The sequence below is a fragment of the Geotrypetes seraphini genome, chromosome 2 (assembly GCF_902459505.1).
Source record: "Geotrypetes seraphini chromosome 2, aGeoSer1.1, whole genome shotgun sequence".
Taxonomy (NCBI): Eukaryota; Metazoa; Chordata; class Amphibia; order Gymnophiona; family Dermophiidae; genus Geotrypetes; species Geotrypetes seraphini.
This window is the reverse complement of record NC_047085.1, coordinates 11,590,352-11,613,710: the sequence shown is the minus strand read 5'-3', so window position 1 is coordinate 11,613,710 and position 23,359 is coordinate 11,590,352. Positions and strand designations below refer to the sequence as shown.

Sequence of the window (23,359 nt, the reverse complement as noted above, 5' to 3'; positions counted from 1 at the left end):
AGATTCTGCATGGAATGTTGATACTCTTTGGGATTCTGTATGGAATCTTTGGGTTTTGGCCAGGTACTAGTGACTTGGATTGGCCACCATGAGAATGGGCTACTGGGCTTGATGGACCATTGGTCTGACCCAGTAAGGCTAGTCTTATGTTCTTATTTCTTAACTAATAAATCAGTGCTCAACCAAGGTTAAATGACGATCTAGCGTAACTGCCAGAATTTTGATGGAGGAACCTATCGAATATTCCTGCCCATTAAGAAGGAGTATCATATCTGTAATTTTATCATTGGGACTTGCAAGAAAAACTCTAGTTTTATCTGTGTTTAGTTTCATCTTGAAATCTATAGTCCACTGTTCGATCTGTTTCAAAATAAACGATATTTGATTTTTAATTTCCATAGAAAAAGAAGTAATAGGTATCAAGTAGTGATGTCGTCTGCGTAGTTATGGAATTTTACATTTAAACTCTGCAGCAGGTTCCCTAGTGAAGCAATATAGATATTACACAGCCTAGGTGACAAAGGTGACCCTTGGGGTACACCACATGGGTTACGCCACGAATAAGAGTAGTTGCCATCGCTGATCACTTGGTAAGATCTTTTTCTCAGGAAACCCTGAAACCAATCCTTCTCCAAGGATGTCTATAGCTACATTTTTTTTCTCTCCTTGATTTCCAATTTTTGCAGAGATTTCACGGAAACAAAGAGCTGCCCCTTTCAGAAATTTCTAGTTCTACTTCCTATCCTCACTATTTCATATTTGTCTTTTCAATGACATCCTATTTTCCTTTTTATTAAAATTCTAAAACCACCTAGAAGGTCAATTCACATAGCGGGTAATAGTAAATCTAATTATTTATATACTGCCTATCAAAGTTGTTTACATTCAGGTACTCAAGCATTTTTCCCTGTCTGTCCTAGGGGGTCACAATCTATCTAATGTACCTGAGGCAAAGGGGGGGATTAAGTGACTTGCCCAGGGTCACAAGGAACAGTGTGGGTTTTGAACCCACAACCTGAGGGTGCTGAGGCCGTTGCTCTAACCACTCTGCCACTCCTTCCTCCTTGGATACTGTAACTGAATGTGCTTGGTATATGTAGGGTTACCAGACATCCGGATTTACCCAGACACGGCTGGAGTCCGGACGGCTTTTCAAAACCAGACACTTTGTCCGGGTTTTGAAAAGCTTCCAGCTCGGGAGCCGCGTCGGGAGGGCATCTGCGCATGCACGGATGCAATGCGGTGACATCACGCGCGTGATGTCATCGTGTCAGAACTGTGCATTCGCAGATGCTCTCTCGATGCGGCTCCCAAGCAAGAGAACAGGTTGAGGGGCGGGGCAGGGCCGGAATTGGGCATGTCTCAGGTGGAACTGGGGCGTGGAATAGGGCGTGGCCAGGGGTCCGCGTTTTACCCTAGGTTAGGGTTACCAGACGTCTGGATTAAAGGTCTACACTGGAACGGGGATCGCGGGGATCCCGCCGGAATCCCCCCTAACTCATGGGACTCCCACGGGGACCCCCCTCTGGCCCACGGGACTCCCACAGGGACCCCCCTCTGGCCCACGAGACTCCCACGGGGACCCCCCTCTGGCCCACGGGACTCCCACGGGGACCCCCCTCTGGCCCACGAGACTCCCACGGGGATGGAAGGCTTTGGAAGCAGGGTTCGTCCATATAATATGATGGACACGTCAGCCTTAGTAAAAGAGGGGGTTTATAAGTGAATTACCTGAACAGAAAACAAAAAAAGGGTTCCACCAAAGAGATTCAACAAGGAAAACAGCAGCGCAAGCACAAAAGAAACTGTGGAATTGATGATCCTGTCAGAAGTAATTGCTGCTCTTTATGGGGACGGGCGGGGATGGAGGTAATTCCTTGCGGGGATGGGTGGGGATGGAGAGGGTCCTGGCGGGGACGGGTGGGGACGGAGAGGATCCTGATGGGGACGGGTAGGGACACAGAGGATCCTGGTGGGGACGGGTGGGGACGGAGAGGATGCTGGCGAGGATGGGTGGGGACGGAGAGGATCCTGGCAGGGACAGGTGGGGACGGAGAGGATCCTGACGGGGACGGGTGGGGACGGAGAGGATCCTGACGGGGATGGGTGGGAACGGAGAGGATCCTGACGGGGACGAGTGAAGATGGAGAGGATCCTGACGGGGACAGTTGGGACTGAGAGGATCCTGACGGGGACGGGTGGGGACTGAGAGGATCCTGACAGGGACGGGTGGGGACGGAGAGGATCCTGACGGGGACGGTTGGGACTGAGAGGATCCTGACGGGGACGGGTGGGGACTGAGAGGATCCTGACGGGGACGGGTGGGGACTGAGAGGATCCTGGCGGGGACGGGTGAAGACGGAGAGGATTCTGACGGGAACGGGTGGGGATGGGTGGGATTTCTGTCCCCGTGCAACTCTCTAGACTCTGGATTTCTCCGGACGGCTTTTCAAAACCCGGAAAGTTGTGTCGGGCAGGCAACTGGGGGGGTGGGACTAAGGCGTGGATGGACTTAACAAGGCGGGCCTGAGGGTGGGCTAGGGGTCCAGATTTTCCAAAAGGCAAACCTGGCAACCCTACCCTAGGTATTTGAGGTATCCTCATAGTCTGATTCTCCTTCTTGCCTCCCTACAGACAGTGTTCCTGCAGGATAACAGCATCGCTCAGCTACGGCAACAGGACCTAATGCAGCTCTCCAGGCTCCGATACCTGTACATTCAGAACAACAGCATTTGCACCCTGGAGCCGGGAGCTTTCCGCAGCCAGCAGCTGCTGCTGGAGCTGGCCCTGAATGGAAACCACATCCAGCAACTGAACAGCAGCATCTTCCAAGGCCTGGAGCACCTCAAAGTGCTTTACCTGGCAGGGAACCAGGTCAGCAGTCTGGAGGATTACACCTTCTACCCCCTGCAGGTAAAGATGCACCTCAAGGCGAGCTATGCAGACACATATTTATCAGACCCGGGCAATCTTCTCAAGACGGGTTAAATATGCAAAAAGGACCAACAATTTGGGATATTATAAGGAAGATGACAGCTTTTCAGTCAGCCACTGTGCTAAGGCCAGGGCATACAAGCATACTAGTGAGAGGAGAAAGGGAAGGGAATGGGGTCTTGTATACCACTTTTTGTGGCTTTGGCATTCAAAGTGGTGGGCACTGGAGGATTCAGTGACTTGCCTAGAGTCACTGCAATTTGACCTCATGACCTCTGCTAGTGAGCCACACCTTCAGTCTGTCAACTCTAATGGGTTGGCCACAGTTGGAAACAGGATACTGGGCTTGATGGACCTTTGGTCTGTCCCAGTATGGTAGCTCTTATGTGAGCTGAGTATAGGACAATCCAGCCATTGTGACATCACTGCTGAGGTTGGCTCTTAGGCACTGGTAGAATGAGGCATTATGACATCACAATCTCAGCTCTGGAATGTTGCTACTCTTTGGGTTTCTGCCTGGTACTTGGGACCTGGATTGGCCACTGTTGGAAACAGGATACTAGGCTTGGTGGACCTTCAGACGATCCCAATCAAGCCACTGTGACATCACTGATGAGGTTGGCTCTTAGGCATTGGTGGAATGGGGCATTATGACATCACAATCTGAGCTCTAGAATGTTGCTACTTAGGATTTTAAAGTGAGGCTTGTGCAGATGAGGATGGAGCTTAGGCATTGGTGGAATGAGGCATTATGACATCACAATCTCAGCTCTGGAATGTTGCTACTTAGGATTTTCAAGTGTTTGAGGCTTGTGCAGATGAGAACGGAGCTTAGGCATTGGTGGAATGAGGCATTATGACATCACAATCTCAGCTCTGGAATGTTGCTACTTAGGATTTTCAAGTGTTTGAGGCTTGTGCAGATGAGAACGGAGCTTAGGCATTGGTGGAATGAGGCATTATGACATCACAATCTCAGCTCTGGAATGTTGCTACGTAGGATTTTCAAGTGTTTGAGGCTTGTGCAGATGAGAACGGAGCTTAGGCATTGGTGGAATGAGGCATTATGATGTCACAATCTCACCTCTGGAATGTTGTTACTCTTTGGGTTTCTGTCAGGTACTTGGGACCTGGGTTGGCCACTGTTGGAAACAGGATACTGAAAGGTGAAGGGAATGGGGGCTTGTTGTATACTACCTTTTTGTTGCTTTGGCATTTCAAAGCTGAAGGCACTGGAGGGTTAAGTGACTTGCCCAGGGTCACAAGGAGCAGCACCGAGATTTGATCTCACAACCTCTGATTGCAGAGGCAACAGCTCTACCAATGAGCCACACCTTCCTCACAGAGAACCGATAGCAGCTCGTGTTAAATATTTGGGCATATCTTTAAACATGGTGGCTAGCATTTAAATGCACTACTTATAATATATTGCTAGGGAGATTAATATGATAATCTGTGAGGATTAATAATAATAAACTTCAATGCTCACAGCTCTAATAAATTTCAAAAATTGTAAAGTGCTCAGACCCATAACCAAATACATCTGAGATAACTACAGACTATCACGGTTGTTGTGGGACCATCAGGCCGGATTTTCCTATAGGCTAACTTGGCTAACTAGGCTTCAGCCTAGGGCCTCAAGATCCGTGTCACATTTTTTATAAAGGTTAGTACCAATAACAACATGTTTCATTTAACATATTGATATATATCAGAGTAATGATGTATTTTATTATCTCTCATGTAATTTACAAACTTAAAAATGGGAGGTGAAAGGGCCTCATAAGTGGAATAGCCTAGGGCCTCTTTTCATCTAAATCCGGCCCTGGGGACCATCATTGCTCTTTACAGTCCCAAACCACTCGCTATATTTTGAACATATTGTATAATGAGAAACGCTGTAATCACTTATCTGATATATCGAGCGGTTGACAGTAGTTCTAACAAACAACCATAGATTCAGTAAAGTGCCCGTGCTCAGGAAAGTGCTAATGACCCCCCCCGACTCGAGTTTCGGTAACGCTTCCTCAGGAGGGGACACCTGGGTTGGCTACAATCATCTCGGACTGCAAAAAGTCGGGGTCATCAGCTTTAATGTTTTCTATTAGCACTTTCCTGAGCTATGATTTGATATATTTTTGAAATTTATTAGAGCTGTGAGCATTGACGTTTATTAGCATTTAAATGCCACACAATCATTAAGTCATCAAAATAAACACAACCATGAACTCGAACTGACCTGTACGTGTTTCCTCCACGTAACGAAACCTGTAAGAATTTACACACAAAAAAAAATAATAAAAATCCCATCACAATGAAAGCGTAGTTGTACCACACCCTGGTCTCCGGTGCTGATGGTGAGCTCTTACGAGGCTGTCGCAGGTAACAAGTTCTTCTTGGTCTGTCTGTTTCAGCGGCTGCAGGAGCTGCATCTCCAGGAGAACAGAATCGAGAGTCTGGAGGAGCAAACCCTGGCTGGCCTCTCCTCCCTCGCCCTCCTGGATCTCAGCAGGAACCACCTGAGAACCATCAGCCGAGCTACTCTCAGGCCTCTAATGAGCCTTCAGGTCCTGAGACTGACAGGTGAGGGCAAACTGATTGGGTCTCCACTGTTTACCGACTTGGATCCATCCAAACTCCAGATTCTGTAGTCTAAATCCAAAGAATTCAAAATACAGCAATAAAAATGATTTTGTATTCTAGGAAATTCGACCATGTCACTCCCATTTTGAAGAATGAACACTGACTTCCAGTATCGCATAGGCTTACGTACAAGATAGCTTTACTAACCTTCAAAACACGATTCTCCAAACCGCTTATATCTTTAGATAGACTTCTCATATCCTATGCCCCTTCACGAACGCTAAGATCAACCAAGCAACCCCTATTGTCCGTCCCTTCACTGAGAGTTAGTAACACTCGGCGCTCTAATATCTTCTCCGTCACAGCCCCACAACTCAAACTCCCTACCAGCTTACCTGAGAAAGGAAACATCCTGAGATAGATTTAAAGGAAGCCTAAAAGGTTTCTTATTTAAAGACCCTTTCGAAGCCTAAGTCCCTCTTAAAGGATCTCTTTGCATTTTTATCTTTTCCCAATCTCTAGACCAGGGGTGCCCACACTTTTTTGGCTTGCGAACTACTTTTAAAATGACCAAGTCAAAATGATCTACCAACAATAAAATTTTGAAAAACACAAAGCACACTGTACGCAGAGAAAATGTTAATTATCATTTATATTCCGGGGGGTTTTCAAAGAGGTCAAGGCAGATGACTTTATGCAATGTCACCTCAGGAACAACTATACAAAAATAGACAAATATACCCCCTCCCTTTTTACTAAACCGCGATAGCGTTTTTTAGCGCAGGGAGCTGTGCTGAATGCCCCCACGCTGCTCTCAACGCTCATAGGCTCCCTGCGCTAAAAACCACTATCACGGTTTAGTAAAAGGGGGCCATAGTGCAAAATATAGGCAGCAGGTATAAATTCTCAAAACGGACACATTTTGGTCACTAAATTGAAAATAAAATCATTTTTCCTACCTTTGTTGTCTGGTGATTTCATGAGTCTCTGGTTGCACTTCCTTCTGACTGTGCATCCAATATTTCTTTCTTCCTCCTGCATGCATCCTATCCTCCACACCTCGTTCCATTCCCCAACCAACATCTCTCTCTGGCCCTCCATGAATCCAACTTTTTCTTCCTCTCTCCATGCCCCCTCCCCTTTTTTTTTTTTTTCTTTCTCTCTTTCTCCCTGCCCCCTTTCTTTCTCTCTCTCTCTCTGACCCCACCCCCTTTCTTTCTTTCTGTATCCCTGCCCCCCAAGCCCTGCCGCCAATTTCTCCCTGCTTCCCCAACGCTGCAAAAGCCAGGCCCGGAACTTCCTCTCTGATGTCAGAATTGACGTCGGGGAGGTGGGGAGGCTTGTGGGTTTGGCATGAGCCTGGCTTTTGCGGCATCAGGGAAGCATGGCGAACACAAAGGCAACACAAGTCGTTCGCGGAGCCCATCGCGTTACCCTTGTGATCTGCTGGTCGATCGCGATCGACCTTTTGGGCACCCCTGCTCTAGACCGTCTGAAATTAATATTCTTTTCTTCACCCCTTTATGCACATCCCCCCCCCCCTACTGTTTTCACCTTCCATGTTCTTCTGTCCTGTAACTATTGTAGTTCTTTCCCCTCTTTCTCTTGCTCTGTGTGTTTGTCCAAGTCGTGTTTGTGTTGTGTACTAGGTACCTAGATTGGCAACCGTGAGGATGGGCTACTAGACCTGATGGACCATTAGTCTGACCCAGTAAGATTAGTTTTATGTTCTTATGTGTTCAAATATGCTGCATGTATTAACCCCAATTTTAAGCTATTGTACATCGCTTAAAAATCTGAGAAGCCAAATTGTTTATAATAAACTTGAAACTTGACCATTCAAATGGAAATGGTTACCGCATTTTATTGGTAGGCAGCCAGATGACCCTTAAATGTCATTCTGTGACATCAGGGAATTTTGACATGCATTTTTTTGTCTTTTCCCCCATTTTTTGTCTTCTTCACCAATTTACCTATCTGAGCACCTTGAAATTGCTGGCCCCTCTCGTACTCGAAATACCTGCCTGTTTTCCTTTCCCTCTACAAGAAATTCCTCGACCGATCTCTAGCATTCCAAGCGGGCAAATGGAACAAATTCCTCTCTACTCTCATCTCCAATTCCCCCCCCTATCAAACATTCAGGAAATTAATCAAAACCTACCTTTTTGACAAATTCCTCTGATCTACCCTCCCTCCTCCTTCCTCCTTCTTTGACCTCGACTCACCCCCAGACTCTTTACCTCCGTATGTAACACTGCCATTTGTAACACCGCTGTATGTAACTTATAGCGAATGTAACTACCCCGAATATACAACCTAGCTGTAAAAATAACTTCACCGTAATGTTATCGTCTAAAATGTAAATGTAACATGACTGAAAATGTATAGTCTATTATGTAAACGCAACATTAACGAAATTGTAACTTCGCTGTAAATGTACAGTCTCTTCATCTGTTAACCGCATAGAACTTCCATGGTAATGCGGTGTACAAGAATAAAGTTATTATTATTATTATTATCTTGTGGGGTAAAAATCAAAGGGCTGAACGGACGACTCATCTAAGATACCCCTTAGGAGCAGTCACTGGCCAGCTGTAACAGTGACCTCTCTTCCTCCACGGCACTTACCAGGCCCAAATCGCTAGAATGGATGGGGAGTTTGAACCCAAGTCCTCCATGCCACATAATACAGGGCTATAGTTCAAGACATGGGGTCAGGCCCTGGACCTGTACTTTTGCCTGTAGAACAGCAGTCTCCAGGGTATAGTGGGATAGGGGTTAGGTGGCTGGAACTGGAACCTTGTAAAGTCTCCCGCTTTCAGCATTATAATACAATCTCACGTCATTGACTTACAATGTTGTCAGGTGGACACCCTTAAAGCGTTCTAGTGAACAAAACTGGACTCATCCACAGAATACTGTCTCTTTTGTGTTAACTGGAAATCAAACGCATATGCCAAAGATCTCAAACAGTGCTTAACGATAACCTACAATATATTGCACCCAATATTCTTTCCTCAATTGGTGTCTCGGACGAACTGTTGTCGTTATTTTAATCTATCACTGTTACCTATTGCATGGACGCGTTCATATTGCTCAGTCATAGAATAAGTGGGAAAATATTACACTGCTCGTAAAGAACCTTGTTTTCCTTCTAAACCCCCCCCCCAAGGATTTTGACACTCTCGTGTATGTCACATAGTTTTATATCACACTTAATTTTGTCTGCACAAAAAGATAAAGGAGAAAAGCTGGAACACCAGTGTAATGGCAGCAAGTACCGTGTTTCCACGAAAATAAGACAGTGTCATATTAATTTTGGGTCCAAAAAATGCATTAGGGGGATGTCTTATTTTTTTTTTTATTGTACAATCATCTCTCCCTTCCTCTCCTCCACTCCAATTCTTTCTCTTTCTTTTCTCCACCCCTTCCCCAAGTGCATCTTTCTATCCCTCCCTCCCTTCCCCCCTGTGCAGCAGAACCGCACCGACCCTCCCACCGTGAAATTTACATACCTCTGTTCTGAGGACTCCAAAAACAGCAGCAGCGGCAGTGCTCTGATCAGGCTGCTTCGTGGGGTTGGGCCTTCCCTGCTCGGGCTGCATCACGGGGCTGGGCCTTCCCTCAGCAGCATCTTTCTATCCCTCCCTTCCATCCCCCTGTGCAGCAGAACCCACTGACCTTCCCACTGTGACGCAGCAGAGGGAAAGCCCCATCAGGGAAGACTACGAAGCAGCCCATTCAGAGCTTTGCCACCATTGCTGCTTTAGGAGGCCTTGGAGCAGAGGTATATCAGGTCTCACTGGGGTGGGGGTGGGGGTTGCTGAATTGACGAGTCTGATTTTTTTCAGCGAATCCGGCAGCACTAGTGTCAGGGATGGAGTCGGAGAGTGTCGGGGATATTCATGGAGGCTTCAGGGGTCGATCTTAACGGTGTCAGGTCAAAAGCGCGCCAGGACAAAGGCGCGCCCAGACAATTGAGCGCAGCGCGTGCCTCCGCGCCGCTCTAAATTACTGTTTTTAGCGCTCCGACGGGGGTGTGTGGGGGGGAACCCCCCCACTTTACTTAATAGACATCGCGCCGCGTTGTGGGGGCGTTGTGGGGGGTGTGGGGGGTTGTAACCCCCCACATTTTACTGAAAACTTCACTTTTTCCCTGTTTTTAGGGAAAAAGTTCAGTTTACAGTAAAATGTGGAGGGTTACAACCCCCCATAACGCCGGCGCGATGTCTATTAAGTAAACTGGGGGGGTTCCCCAACAAAACCCCCCGTCGGAGCCCCTAAAAACTGTAATTTAGAGCGGCGCGGCGGCGCGCGCTGCGCTCAATTGTCGGCGCGCACTTTTGTCTTTCGCGCCGTTGTCTATGAACCCATCTTAACTAGGGCTTATTTTTGGGGAAATAGGGTGTGTTGGAAAACGCCGACGCATGCGTATAAAAAGCCAACACTCGCGCATACGTTGTGCTTATTGGAAGAACACAGTGGTGATCTTAAGAGGCCCTGGAGCTCCCTCAAGTTGTGAAAAAAATGAAGAGACGTGATCTTATAAAAATGATATATGCGCATGGATTCAGCTACAGCGCATAGGTCAAACAAGTTTCAAGTTTATTTCAATTTGATAAATCGCTTATTACAAACTAAGCGAGTAACATTAAAATACAAGATAGATCTAGAGTTCATTATACAGCTTTAAAAGGGGTTAAAAACAAACTGACAAAACAGACAGACTCGGATACATAAGGGAAAGGGAAAGGAAGAGAAGACAGTTACAATATTAATATTTTTCATAATTGGGAAGAAAAGAAAAACCAAATAAGGGAAGAACATATGGAATGGGATTTAGATTATTAGAAATGAATTATTTAAACATTAAATGCATCTCTAAATAAAAAAGTTTTTAAATTATTTTTGAATCTGCTGAGATCTTTAACTTCTCTTATATATATAAAGGCAGGGCGTTCCAGGTTAAAGGGGCCATTACAGAATATATATCGTGACGTCCAGTCATATCATGTTAGAAATCTTAAAGAGCTCCAGCACAAATATTGGATTTCTTACTCTCACATCGCTGCTGTACCGATCTAACCCATATAACAATTCACAGGGCTTACAATTTATCACCGGTGATCATCTACAAAATTATCTAAAACTTGGATCTCATTCTCTATACCGTGTCATCAGCTAAAAGGAGCTCGACTCGGTTAACAAAATAGCTATGAAACAAAAGAAACATAAAAAATATAAAAACTCAGATTAAAGACGTAGGAAATTTTCTAAAAACAGAGAAATAATAAAGAAGATTATTTTGGTAACCTACAAAGATTGAAGATCTAAATATTGTTGAAATAATGTTTTCATAGATTGGCGAAATTGGAAAGAATGGGATACCATTCCAAATTTCGGTCAATCTGAAAGAAAAAAAACGACTCAACTTTCCAACAGATTTTATGCCCCTAAAGCAGGGGTGTCAAAGTCCTTCCTCGAAGGCCGCAATCCAGTCGGGTTTTCAGGATTTCCCCAATGAATATGCATGAGATCTATTAGCATACAATGAAAGCAGTGCATGTAAATAGATCTCATGAATATTCATTGGGGAAATCCTGAAAACCCAACTGGATTGCGGCCCTCGAGGAGGGACTTTGACACCCCCGTCATAGAGCTTTATGATTATAGAAACATTGTAACGTGATGGCAGATAAAGGCCAAATGGCCCATCCAGTCTGCCCATCTGCAGTAACCATTCTCTCTTCCTCTCTCTAAGATAGGGGTGTCAAAGTTCCTCCTCGAGGGCCGCAATCCAGTCGGATTTTCAGGATTTCCCCAATGAATATGCATGAGATCTATTAGCATACAATGAAAGCAGTGCATGTAAATAGATCTCATGAATATTCATTGGGGAAATCCTGAAAACCCAACTGGATTGCGGCCCTCGAGGAGGGACTTTGACACCCCCGTCATAGAGCTTTATGATTATAGAAACATTGTAACGTGATGGCAGATAAAGGCCAAATGGCCCATCCAGTCTGCCCATCTGCAGTAACCATTCTCTCTTCCTCTCTCTAAGATAGGGGTGTCAAAGTTCCTCCTCGAGGGCCGCAATCCAGTCGGATTTTCAGGATTTCCCCAATGAATATGCATGAGATCTATTAGCATACAATGAAAGCAGTGCATGTAAATAGATCTCATGAATATTCATTGGGGAAATCCTGAAAACCCAACTGGATTGCGGCCCTCGAGGAGGGACTTTGACACCCCCGTCATAGAGCTTTATGATTATAGAAACATTGTAACGTGATGGCAGATAAAGGCCAAATGGCCCATCCAGTCTGCCCATCTGCAGTAACCATTCTCTCTTCCTCTCTCTAAGATAGGGGTGTCAAAGTTCCTCCTCGAGGGCCGCAATCCAGTCGGATTTTCAGGATTTCCCCAATGAATATGCATGAGATCTATTAGCATACAATGAAAGCAGTGCATGCAAATAGATCTCATGCATATTCATTGGGGAAATCCTGAAAAGCCGACTGGATTGTGGCCCTCGAGGAGGGACTTTGACAACCCTGCCCTAAAGGAAGGAAATGAGAGTTACGTATGTTTCTTGAGTCAGAGAATCGATTAACATTCAGAGTCAATGGAACCAAAGAGAGAAATATGCCATAGAGAAGTTTGAAACCTGCACACGCACACTTAAACTGTATTCTCTAATAAACCGGGAGCCAATGAAGTTGTCTCAGTAATGGAGACACCTGATCAAATTTTCTCTTCCCAAAGATTAATTTAGCGGCAGTATTTTGTATGACTTGAAGCCGCTGCAAAATGTGGTTACTCAGGCTTAAATAAACCAAGGCCTCCTTTTATTAAACTGTGCTAGCAGTTTTTAGCGCAAGGAGGTGCGCTGAATGCCTTGCCCTGCTCCCAACGCTCATAGGAACTCTATGTGCGTTGGGAGCAGCGTGGAGCATTCAGCTGTTAGCGCAATTTAATAAAAGGGGATACAAGTTGCAGTCTGTTCCAGGCATACAGTGCAGCAATATAGAAGGGACGGAGTCTGGAGTTGGCAGTAGATGAGAAGGATACAGATAAGAGAGAACATAAGAGCTGCTATACTGGGACAGACCAAAGGTCCATCAAACCCAGTATCCTGTTTCAAACAATGGCTAATCCAGGTCACAAGTATCTGGCATGATCCGAAAGAGTAAAACAGATTTTATGCTGCTTATCCTTGGAATAAGCAGTGGATTTCCCCAAGCCATCTCAATAATGGCCTATGGACTTCTCTTTAAGGAAATGATCCAAACCCTTTTTTTTTTTTTTTTTTTTTTTTTAAACCCTGCTAAGCTAACTGACTTCACCACATTTTCTGGCAATGATTTCCAGAGTTTAATTACATGTTATGAGAGATATCCAATGAATGAAGTTCCCAGGGAGGAGTATGAGGAGAGATTCTGAGGAGCTGCAGAATCAACTTAAGAGCAGCCATGTACACCAGCCTTTGACATGGCCCACATGCTCATGCCTAAAGTTAGAGGTGCATGTTGACTCACGCTCTATTCTATAACAGCCATTTTGTACGCAACTGCCATTATAGATTTGGTGCTTAGAACCCAGATTTTCTGCACCGAATTGTTAATACTGATTTTGAATGCCTAAATGCATGCACCAAGTTTCATTAGCCTTGAAAATGCAGAAGTCTAAAAAGGATGTGGCAACAGGGGAGGATTTAGGGAGGGATAAATAAATTAGGAGCTTAGCAGCGATTTCGGACCTAGGCTCATTAACAAGACTCCTTAACGTAGGCAACAGATCTAAATTTAAGAGAGGGAGAGGGTGGTTGATGCCTGGAATGCGCTCCCGAGAGAGGTGGTGGAGAGTAAAACTGTGACTGAGTTCAAAGAAGTGTAGGATGAACACAGAGGATCTAGAATCAGAAAATAATATTAAATATTGAACTAAGGCCAGTACTGGGCAGACTTGCACGGTCTGTGTCTGTATATGGCCGTTTGGTTGAGGATGGGCTGGGGAGGGCTTCAATGGCTGGGAGGGTGTAGATGGACTGGAGCAGGGTTTTTTTTTCTTTTCCTCCATAATTGTTTATTAAAGTTTTAAGCATAAAAACCAAGATGAAACACCATCAAAACAGCACAAATCACACAAAACCAGACGTCATGACACCTCGTCTAGACACATATCCTCTAGCTATATACAAAGATCAGCACGCAAAAAAAAAAAAAAAAGGAAATCATGACCATAACTAATACCCTTCCCATGGTGAAACAACCCAACCCTCGAAGTACCCCTCCACAAAACCCCCACCACACCCCAACTCCCCTCCCTCCTAATCCAATTCTAGGTTCGTGTGGAGTGAGGAAGACCTCCAAGCGACATAACCAGATCATACTTTCCGATAGGGTTCCATGTGCATCTGGCGCATAGCCATCAATTTACACAATCAATTGAATAGTATCCAAATGAAGTAGGTTTTAACGGAGATTTCGGCAGTTGGAACCCAAGCACAGTACTGGGTAGAACTTTGGATTCTTGCCCAAAAATAGCTAAGAAGAAAAAATTTAAAAAATTTAAATTGAATCAGGTTGGGCAGACTGGATGGACCATTCAGGTCTTTATCTGCCGTCATCTACTATGTTACTATGTAAGAGCATAATTTTTAAGCTTCCACGTTTAGGTGAATTTTCAGCTGAAAACAGGGATCCAATTTAGAGATCTATCTGAAATTTCTAAATATAAGAGCGCAGCTCCTTTTTAAAAAAAATATTTGGCCTTATGTTTCCAGTATTGTACATATTGCTGGAAATGTTAGGTCATGCTTTGGCCATAACTCTTGGTGACCCTCTCTTTCTGTTTTCGATAGAGAACCCCTGGCGATGTGACTGCGCTTTGTACTGGCTCAGGGCCTGGATGAAAGAGGAAGGCCAACGGCTCCTTAGCTCCTTGGACAAGAAAATCACCTGTTCAGAGCCACCACGCCTCTCTTACCAGAGCCTTCTGGACGTCTCGGGGAACAGCCTAATCTGCATCCCGCCCCTGGTGCAGGTGAAACCCCTGGAGGTGACGGCCCACCTGGGTGATGATCTTCGGGTCTCCTGTCAAGCATCAGGATACCCACAGCCGCTGGTCACTTGGAGAAAAGTGGTGCATTCCAGAACAGGCCCTTCCAAAGTCAGTATGAGCCCCAGCAGAGGTGGAACCTTTGAACTCAGTGAGAGGAGCGTGGGGGAACAGTTTGACTCAGACACAGGGAGTGGGATGCTGTTCTTGAGCAACATCACGATGGCCCATGCAGGAAAGTATGAGTGCGAAGCTTCCAACCCTGGGGGAACAGCTAAGGTATTGTTCCACTTAATGGTCAATCTGTCCAACCAACAGTCTCGCTCCTACCCTTCCATAGACATCAGTCAGGAGCCGTTGTATGACATGGAGAGCATGGACTTCAATGCTCTGAGCATGGCCACCCAGACTGTCATCGCCATTGGCATATCCCTGCTGGCACTCATTGCCCTTCTTCTGATAATCATGATCTACAGGAGACACCGTAAAAGGAAAAAGGCCAAGAAAGATCAAAATGTCCTCTTTGTCAATGACTACTCCGATGGACCCACCATCTTCGCCCAGCTAGAGGAATACCGGGATGACCGAGGACACGAGATGTTTGTCATTGACAGGAACAAACCACTTTTTGCCTCTTATACGGACTCTGACGGGCTGGGTAACTTCCCGTCACTTCCCCAGCTGGTGGAACAGCTACAGGATCAGGCCACGCAGACTCTGGAGGTAGAAGAACCGTGCGGACAGGAAACCAGCGACATCTTTGGAAACCAGGGACTTCTGTTCCAGCCACAGGTTGCTTACGAGATCCACTGCTGAGGGACGGCGAAAACAAATGAAGGGGAAGGACTGTGGAGGGGTTTCTTTGGATGTAATACCACTGTGAATCTCTGGAAATTGCTAGAGTGCCAACATTGTTCAGGATGGGTAAACAAGCGTGTGCCATCATACCAGTGTAGAGATTGTCCATGCCCAGTGCTGGCACACTGCCTCACCACTCTCTCCATGGGCCACTAAGAAACATAACCCAGAGAAGGAGAGGCAGGAGCAAAAGGACGATCCATTTCCTTGTTTAAGTTACAGCTTTATGGTTTTCCTAACATCTTGGGACAGAACGAGTCAGTCTAGAACATTGCAGTGAGCCAACTGCTAAAGCCTGGAGTGGTAACCGTCCAAGAGTTCAAGGGTGGGGTACACTGGAAAATGTTCACTTGCGCCTCCAAACTCAGCCCACTGTTTATACCAGTCTCACCACGCACCTCTTTTAATCTGGCACAACAAGCTTTGAAATGCTGTATTGCGGGGCATTTTTATGCACCTGTGAGAGAAATAAGGAACATATCATTTAGACTAGGGTTTCTCAACTTGGTCCTGGAGCACCCCCTTGCCAGTCAGGTTTTCCGGATATCCACAATGAATATTAATAAACTTGATTTGCATACACTGCCTCCATTATATGCATATTCATTGTGGTTATCCTGAAAACCTTACTGGCAAGGGACCGAATTGAGAAACCCTGATTTAGACTGAATGAAACTCATTGGTGTGGACTTTTTTTTTTTTTTTTTTTAAATCTTAGGGCAGAAAACATACAAAGTTTAAAATTCAGAATAGGGGCTGATCCTCTGAATGCAAACCCTGTGCACAAGAACATCACCTAACCAGCTGAGGACCAGCCAGGGGCATCAACCTCATAGCTAAGCAAATGAGTGAAAAGGGCTATAAACCATGGACTTCAGTATTATCCCAGATGTTCTGTCAGGTCTTTCCCAGAATCCGCTGCTGGATGGGGCTTTCTCATGAACAGAGCAGGACGTTGGCTAGCCAGCATGGGTCACCAAAAGGAAAAGCACTTGGACCATCCTTCTTCTCCTGTTTCCTGGAAGCAGATGCGTCTTCCACTAAAAAGGGAGCAAAGCAGTTACGTTTTTTGATGTTGCGTTCTGAACGCTGCATCTCTCATGCACAGGTGTCAGAGGCATGGATTTAGACACTCCATCTTGCAAGATCCATAGAAATCGCACCAGAGGATCCTTTGTATACCGAGGAAAGGCTGGGCCCAGTCTGCGTCTTCCCCATTCTCATCCCATGGATGAATGAACTTCTCAACGCTGGCTTCTTTGACATACATGGAGATAAAGACCCCAGAATTGTGTAAGCCAGTGCCCAGTAAGGACAGGGAAAGAGATGACCAAAAATAGAGTAAGGTCTGTGGACAAAAGATCTTTATCTACTGGAAGTGGTAATGTATGCGAGCTCTCTCTCTCTCTGAATCAGCAATGCAGGAATATTTTGCACATTTGCTTTCCTTAATGTTTTTTTCCTTCCTGTGCATTCCAGTAGGGTTAACACCCATCCACACCCTCCTTCTATTCATAGTAACATACCATATTTCCCCAAAAATAAGACCTAGTGGGTTTTTTGGGCCCAAAATTAATATAAGACATTGTCTTATTTTCGGGGAAACAATGCCCAATCACAAACCCACAGCATCTTTCTATCCTCAGCGACCCTTCCGGTTCTCCTTCCCCTTCCATCTCTTCCTCCCCACGCCGACCGTGAGACCGACATACTATTACCTTCCAAACGGCAGCATCGCGGCAGCAATCTAAACGGACTACTTCGGGCCTTCTACCGCCGGGGTGTTGCTGATGACATCATCAGTGATGTGGCAGAGAAATGCCCCGGTGGGTGAAGGCACGAAGCGGCGCGTTTAAATTGCTGCTGCGACGCTACCGTTTGGAAGAAGGTAATGGAATGTCGGTTTCACGGTTGACGTGGGGAGGAGGAGATGGAAGGGTCGGCGGGGGAAGCGCTGATGCCTGCAAATCCAGCGCTTCAACTAGGGCTTATTTTCAGGGAAACACGGTAGTAAATGATGGCAGATAAAGACCCGAATAATCCATCCAGTCTGCCCAAACATACACTCTCTATAATTTAATGTTTTAATTTAAATTGTTCTTTTCTTAGATATTTCTGGGCCAGAGCTCTGCCCAGTATTGTGCATCTACTGGAGTCTCCGTCAAAGCTCACTCCAGCCCATCCTCAACTGAATGGCCATATACGGGACAGACCGTGCAAGTCTGCCCAGTAGTGGTCTTAGTTCTCCAATATATACCATTATTTTCTGATTCTAGATCCTCTGTGTTCATCCCACGCTTCTTTGAACTCAGTCATAGTTTTCCTCTCCACCACCTCTCTCGGGAGCGCATTCCAGGCTTCCACCACCCTCTCCATAAAGTAGAATTTCCTAACATTGCCTTTGAATCTACCACCCCTCAGCCTCAAATTATGTCCTCTGGTTTTACCATTTTCCTTTCTCTGAAAAAGATTTTGTTCTACGTTAATATCCTTCAAGTATTTGAACGTCTGAATCATGTCTCCCCTACCCCTCCTTTAGGGTATACAGATTCAGGGCTTCCAGTCTCTCCTCATATGTCTTTTGGCGCAAACCTCCTACCATTTTCGTCGCCTTTCTCTGGACCGCTTCAAGTCTTCTTATGTCCTTTGCCAGATACGGTCTCCAAAACTGAACACAATACTCCAAGTGGGGCCTCACCAACGACCTGTACAGGGACATCAACACTTTCTTTCTTCTACTGGCTACGCCTCTCTTTATACAGCCCAGCATCCTTCTGGCAACAGCCACCGCCTTGTCACACGGTTTCTTCTTTGCCTTGAGATCTTCGGACACTATCACCAAGGAAAGGCTGGGCCCAGTCTGTGCCAACACCTATGTATTGACCTAACCTGTATGCTATTGGGTCAATATTCAAGAGCACTCCTCTACCATGAGGAAAAAGAGCTGACCGACAACCCATCGGACCAGGCCGTGTGTGCATCCTGAACCAATCGACTTTCCCCTTTTGTTTGGTCCAGTGTATTTGTAAGAAGAGGTTTGTCAGCTGACTCAAGGTCAGCAGGGACAATCTGATCCAGTCCTTATTTTTCCCCCCAATTGTATCTTTATGTCTACAAGAGCAAGATTATACACCCCCACATGCAATGGAGTAAAATCAGGCCTGGTTCGGCAATCCCTAATGGCCTGGAGCCAGCTGATAACCACAATGCCTCACTTCTGTTTTATAATTTTGCTTTATAAATAAAGTATACTTTTACTGTATAATTAAAAAGAAAACACTACTGTAATTTATGGTGTATGTGAAGAATATTTATAATTTGTCTGAAGGCTGGGAAAGGTGAATGAGACCACAGCAAGGAAAAATCAGCAACTTCTTCAGTTACATAGGCCCACATTATTGTACAAGCGTGAAGAAAATACAACAAAAAGATAACTCTGTTGAATAAATAACTCAGACAAAAAGAACACATCTTCATCTTTTAAGGGGAGCTTATCAACACAGGCTACCATTAAGACAAGTCATTTTATCACAGAGACCTACTGTTAACCCACTTTTATCAGCCACTAGGTTTCATTTTGTAAAATGGAACCTGTGGTATAATAACCCATCTTAACGGTAGCCCATGATGATAACACCACCCTCTAAATAGTTGCTTAACCTAGAAATAAGCAGTGCATTTTTCCTAGTTCATCTTAATACTGGCTTATGGACTTTTCTTGTAGGAAATGCTCCAATCCTTTTTTAAACCCTGCTAAGCTAACTGCTTTTACCACAATGAATTCCATCGTTGAATTACACTTGCGGCCTTGACTATGATAAAACTAGAGAGATCTTGAAAAACACCTCATTCCAAACTGTACTATCTTTCAGATATCTTGGCGTTAAAATCTCCTGTAATCTATCATGTTATTCCCTCTTAATTATGATAAATAGTAACTCGAGTCATAATGAACCTAAAAAAAGTGGCAAGATACCACAATATCTTGGTTGAGAAGGATACATATCTTAAAATTACAATTTTCCCTAAATTATTCTTCTCTCTTCACCAATCTTTTTGCCAAGATTCTTTTTCAAAGAAGTAAAAAAGATCTTTTCCAACGTGTCTGGCAAGGTAAAAAAAAGGTGACCACAGGTGCTTTCCCAAAGTTAGTGGGTGCTCTAGGAATCCCAAATATAGAATTATATAATTGGTCAGCATGTCTTAAATTTCTATGAAATTTGTATGGATTATCTGAACAAAATCACTGATTAAGATTAGAAGCTTTAATGTTTGCCCCTCTTACACCAAAGGAAGGAATATTTCATGTAGATACTATCCACCCCCCCCTGAGGTAACTGCCCCAAAGTCCATAGAGATTTAAAGGGTTTCGTGGCTTTTGCACAACTTTGTAAAAGAAATGGGGGGGGGGGGGAGGTTAAGTGCTTGGATCATCCTTTCCTCAAGCCTCTGCCAACACATGGATTAAAATATGTGGCACATCTCAAGCAGTGGCGCAGCGAGGGTAGGTGATGCCCCCGGCCCTGCTCCTTCCCGACTCCCCTGCCACACGGTACATAGATGAAAGCGTGTGAGACAAAGACGCGCCAACAATGCTGCCCAGGCAATCGTGCGCAGGATTCTATAGTTGGCTCCATTATCGGCGGCCGCCTAGAAAAACGACTGCCAATCATGTGTCAGTCGCACAACGGTCCCGTTTACAGAATTACAGGTAAACAAAAACAGAGGTGCCTAACTATAGATGAGGATTTTAAAAGCCTATATTTAGGGCACCTTTCTTTTTTAAAAATATTTTACTAGTTGATTACCCGGCGTTGCCAGGATATTTATTTATCCCAATCTTCCGGTATCGATAGACTTGTATTCAGTGATTACGCCTGGTAAAATGGGAAGTATTGGATTGTTTATTTCATGGACATTAGTGCTGCCTGATTTCCGATTCAAATCGATTCCCATCCAATCAGCTCTTTCTTCAGGTCCTCTCCCATGCTAATAAAAGCATGTTTGAAATCCATCCTCCTCTTTGGCCGTTATATCAAACCAAACCGTATGATGATCGCTACTTCCCAGGTTAATCTTAAGCCTAAGTATTTAATTACTTTTGATAGACCACAAACCCCAATGAAGAAAGAATGTCAAAACTGTGAAAAATATATATATTCTTTCAAAAATAGGCTGACTGGGAGATCAAATGTCGAGATGTCACACTGAATTTAATAGAGTGACATCTCTACACTTGATCTCCCAGTCAGCCTATTTTTGAAAGAATAGAAGTATTTAATTTAAGACACCCTTTGAAGCACATCAATCACAAATGGATCACTGCTGAGGCACGTAGGACCTATTGCTGAGAGATTGATTGAAAAGCTGCTGGAGTGAAGATAAGTACACTGTGGAACTTTACTGTGCAATTGATATATATAATAAGAACAGTGCTGGGACCGCTCCTGTTCAATATATTTATTAATGACCTGGAGGCGGGAAAAAATTGCGAAGTTATTAAATTTGCGGATGACACCAAACTCTACCGCAGGGTCGAAAACATGGAAGACTGCGAAGATCTCCAAAGGGACCTAACGACGCTAGAAGAATGGGCCAAAAAATGGCAAATGAACTTTAACGTAGGGAAATGCAAGGTCATGCGTGTAGGGAAAAAGAACCCGATGTTCAGCTACAAAATGGGGGGATCACTGCTAGGGGTAAGTAACCTTGAAAGAGACCTGGGAGTGATGGTAGACACAACTTTGAAGGTGTCGGCACAGTGCGCCACAGCCTCAAGAAAAGCAAACAAAATGGGTATCATTAAGAAGGGTATCACGACCAGGACGAAGGAAGTCATCCTGCCACTGTATCGTGCAATGGTGCGCCCGCATCTGGAATACTGTGTCCAGTACTGGTCGCCGTACCTCAAAAAGGACATGGCGGTACTTGAGGGAGTCCAGAGAAGAGCAACTAAACTGATAAGGGGTATGGAAAACCTCTTATATACTGACAGACTGAAAAAGCTGGGGCTGTTCTCCCTGGAAAAGCGGAGACTTAGAGGAGACATGATAGAAACCTTCAAGATCCTGAAGGGTATAGAAAAGGTAGACAGGGACAGATTTTTCAGATTATGGGGAACCACAAGTACAAGAGGGCACTCGGAGAAATTAAAAGGGGACAGGTTTAAAACAAATGCCAGAAAGTTCTTTTTTACCCAGAGAGTGGTGGACACATGGAATGCGCTTCCGGAGGCTGTGATAGGCCGGAGCACGTTACAAGGCTTCAAAGAAGGTTTGGATAGGTTCCTAGAGGATAAAGGAATTGAGGGGTACAGATAGGAGTAGCGGTAGGTTATAGGGATAGTCTGGGACCATTGCTCAGGCAATGGGCCTGATGGGCCGCCGCGGGAGCAGACCGCTGGGCAAGATGGACCTCTGGTCTGCCTCAGCGGAGGCAACTTCTTATGTTCTTATAACAGCAATGATAAGCAGTAGAGATTGTGCGTTACTCCAGGCAGAGTAAAGGGAACGATATGGTACAATGATGGTTCCCTGAATATTCTGGTCTTTATCTGTTTCAGAAGTGACCTGGTGGAGGTACTGAGCACTTTATATTCATTAGATACTTGTATTTACACTTCTCCCTCCGTATTTGCGGTTTCAGCATTCGCGGTTTTGATTATTCACAGTTTTTAGCTTGCTGGCTCCTCTCCCCCAAATGACGTCAGCTTGCATAGAGAAATCGCTGATTCCCAGCACATTGTTCACCGTGTTTTGCCTCTCCTTCAGGAACAGGCCAGGTCTCCCACCATGTTATTCGCGGTTTCACCCTATTCACAATGGTTTTTAATAGAAAACAGCGAATAACATATGAAAATGTTATTCACGGTTTTTCTGTATTTGTGGTTCTGTTAATCCCCTATCACAGCGAATACAAAGGGAGTAGTGTAAAAGCTGCTTTATAGGATATCGAAGATTTTAGTAAAGGCATTAGTATATTTTAAGCACAAGCATAAACATAAATAAAATATTATAAACATATTTATTGATATGAAATAATCACTGTGCAAATGTAGTCGTCATAATATCTATCAACAATATTTAATAAGGTGCAATAAACCCAAATACCCCTTCTCAGAAGCAATATTATTAAAAGTGCAATGGCATATCAAAACGTTCATGAATTTTCAAAAGGAGTTCTTCAAAAACCTCTTAATTAACTCTGTAAGACAAAATCCTTGGGTTCGTTTTGGATTCTACTCTCTCTTTGACTAATCAGATTAACAATGTATCGGAAAAATGTTTCTTTAGTTTACGGATTTTGAGGAGGGTCCGTCGTTTTTTCCATCAGCATTATTTTGCTGTGTTGGTCCAGGCAATTATATTAGCTAATTTGGATTATGCTAATTCTCTTTACATCAGTTTAAGTAAATGCAATTTAAAGAGATTGCACTTATTCAAAACACGGCTGCCAAATTAATTTTCGGGAAGAGTAGATATGATCGTGTTACTCCAGTACTGAGGGCATTGCATTGGCTCCCGGTATACTGGAGGGTTCAATTTGTGTGCTAGTGTTGTATTCAAAAGTTTATATGGGATCTTCTCCCCATTACTTACTCTTTCTTTTAATTCCCAACAACCCCTTTCTACTAGAGGAATACATAAATTTAAATTAGTATTCCCTTACATTAGGGATATTCAAACTTTACGTAGGCTGTCCTATTCTATGGCATTTGCCTTGTTAAAAATCTGGAATGACCTTCCATCAGAAATTAGACTCCTCCCCTCTTTGACATGTTTTAGAAAAACTTTGAAGACGTATTTGTTTAAGAAATTCTAAACTGACGAATAAGGGATTGTAATAGATGAACTTTATGTCCAATTATTGTTTTCCTTTGCCCTCTTGGGTTAATTTTGTGAACCGGATCAAGTCCCTTTTC

General features: G+C 44.5%; 1 protein-coding gene across 1 annotated transcript in view; it reads left to right on the top strand.

The window, feature by feature from the left end:
- The window catches only part of LRRC24 (leucine rich repeat containing 24), a 96,494-nt gene extending 81,098 nt beyond the window's left edge, over nt 1-15,396 (top strand). The window contains exons 3-5 of the mRNA XM_033935070.1: nt 2,635-2,913; nt 5,349-5,517; nt 14,384-15,396. Of these exons, the coding sequence (XP_033790961.1) occupies nt 2,635-2,913; nt 5,349-5,517; nt 14,384-15,396 (1,461 nt within the window). The remainder of the gene's footprint in view (nt 1-2,634; nt 2,914-5,348; nt 5,518-14,383) is intronic.
- The last annotated feature ends 7,963 nt before the right edge of the window (nt 15,397-23,359 follow it).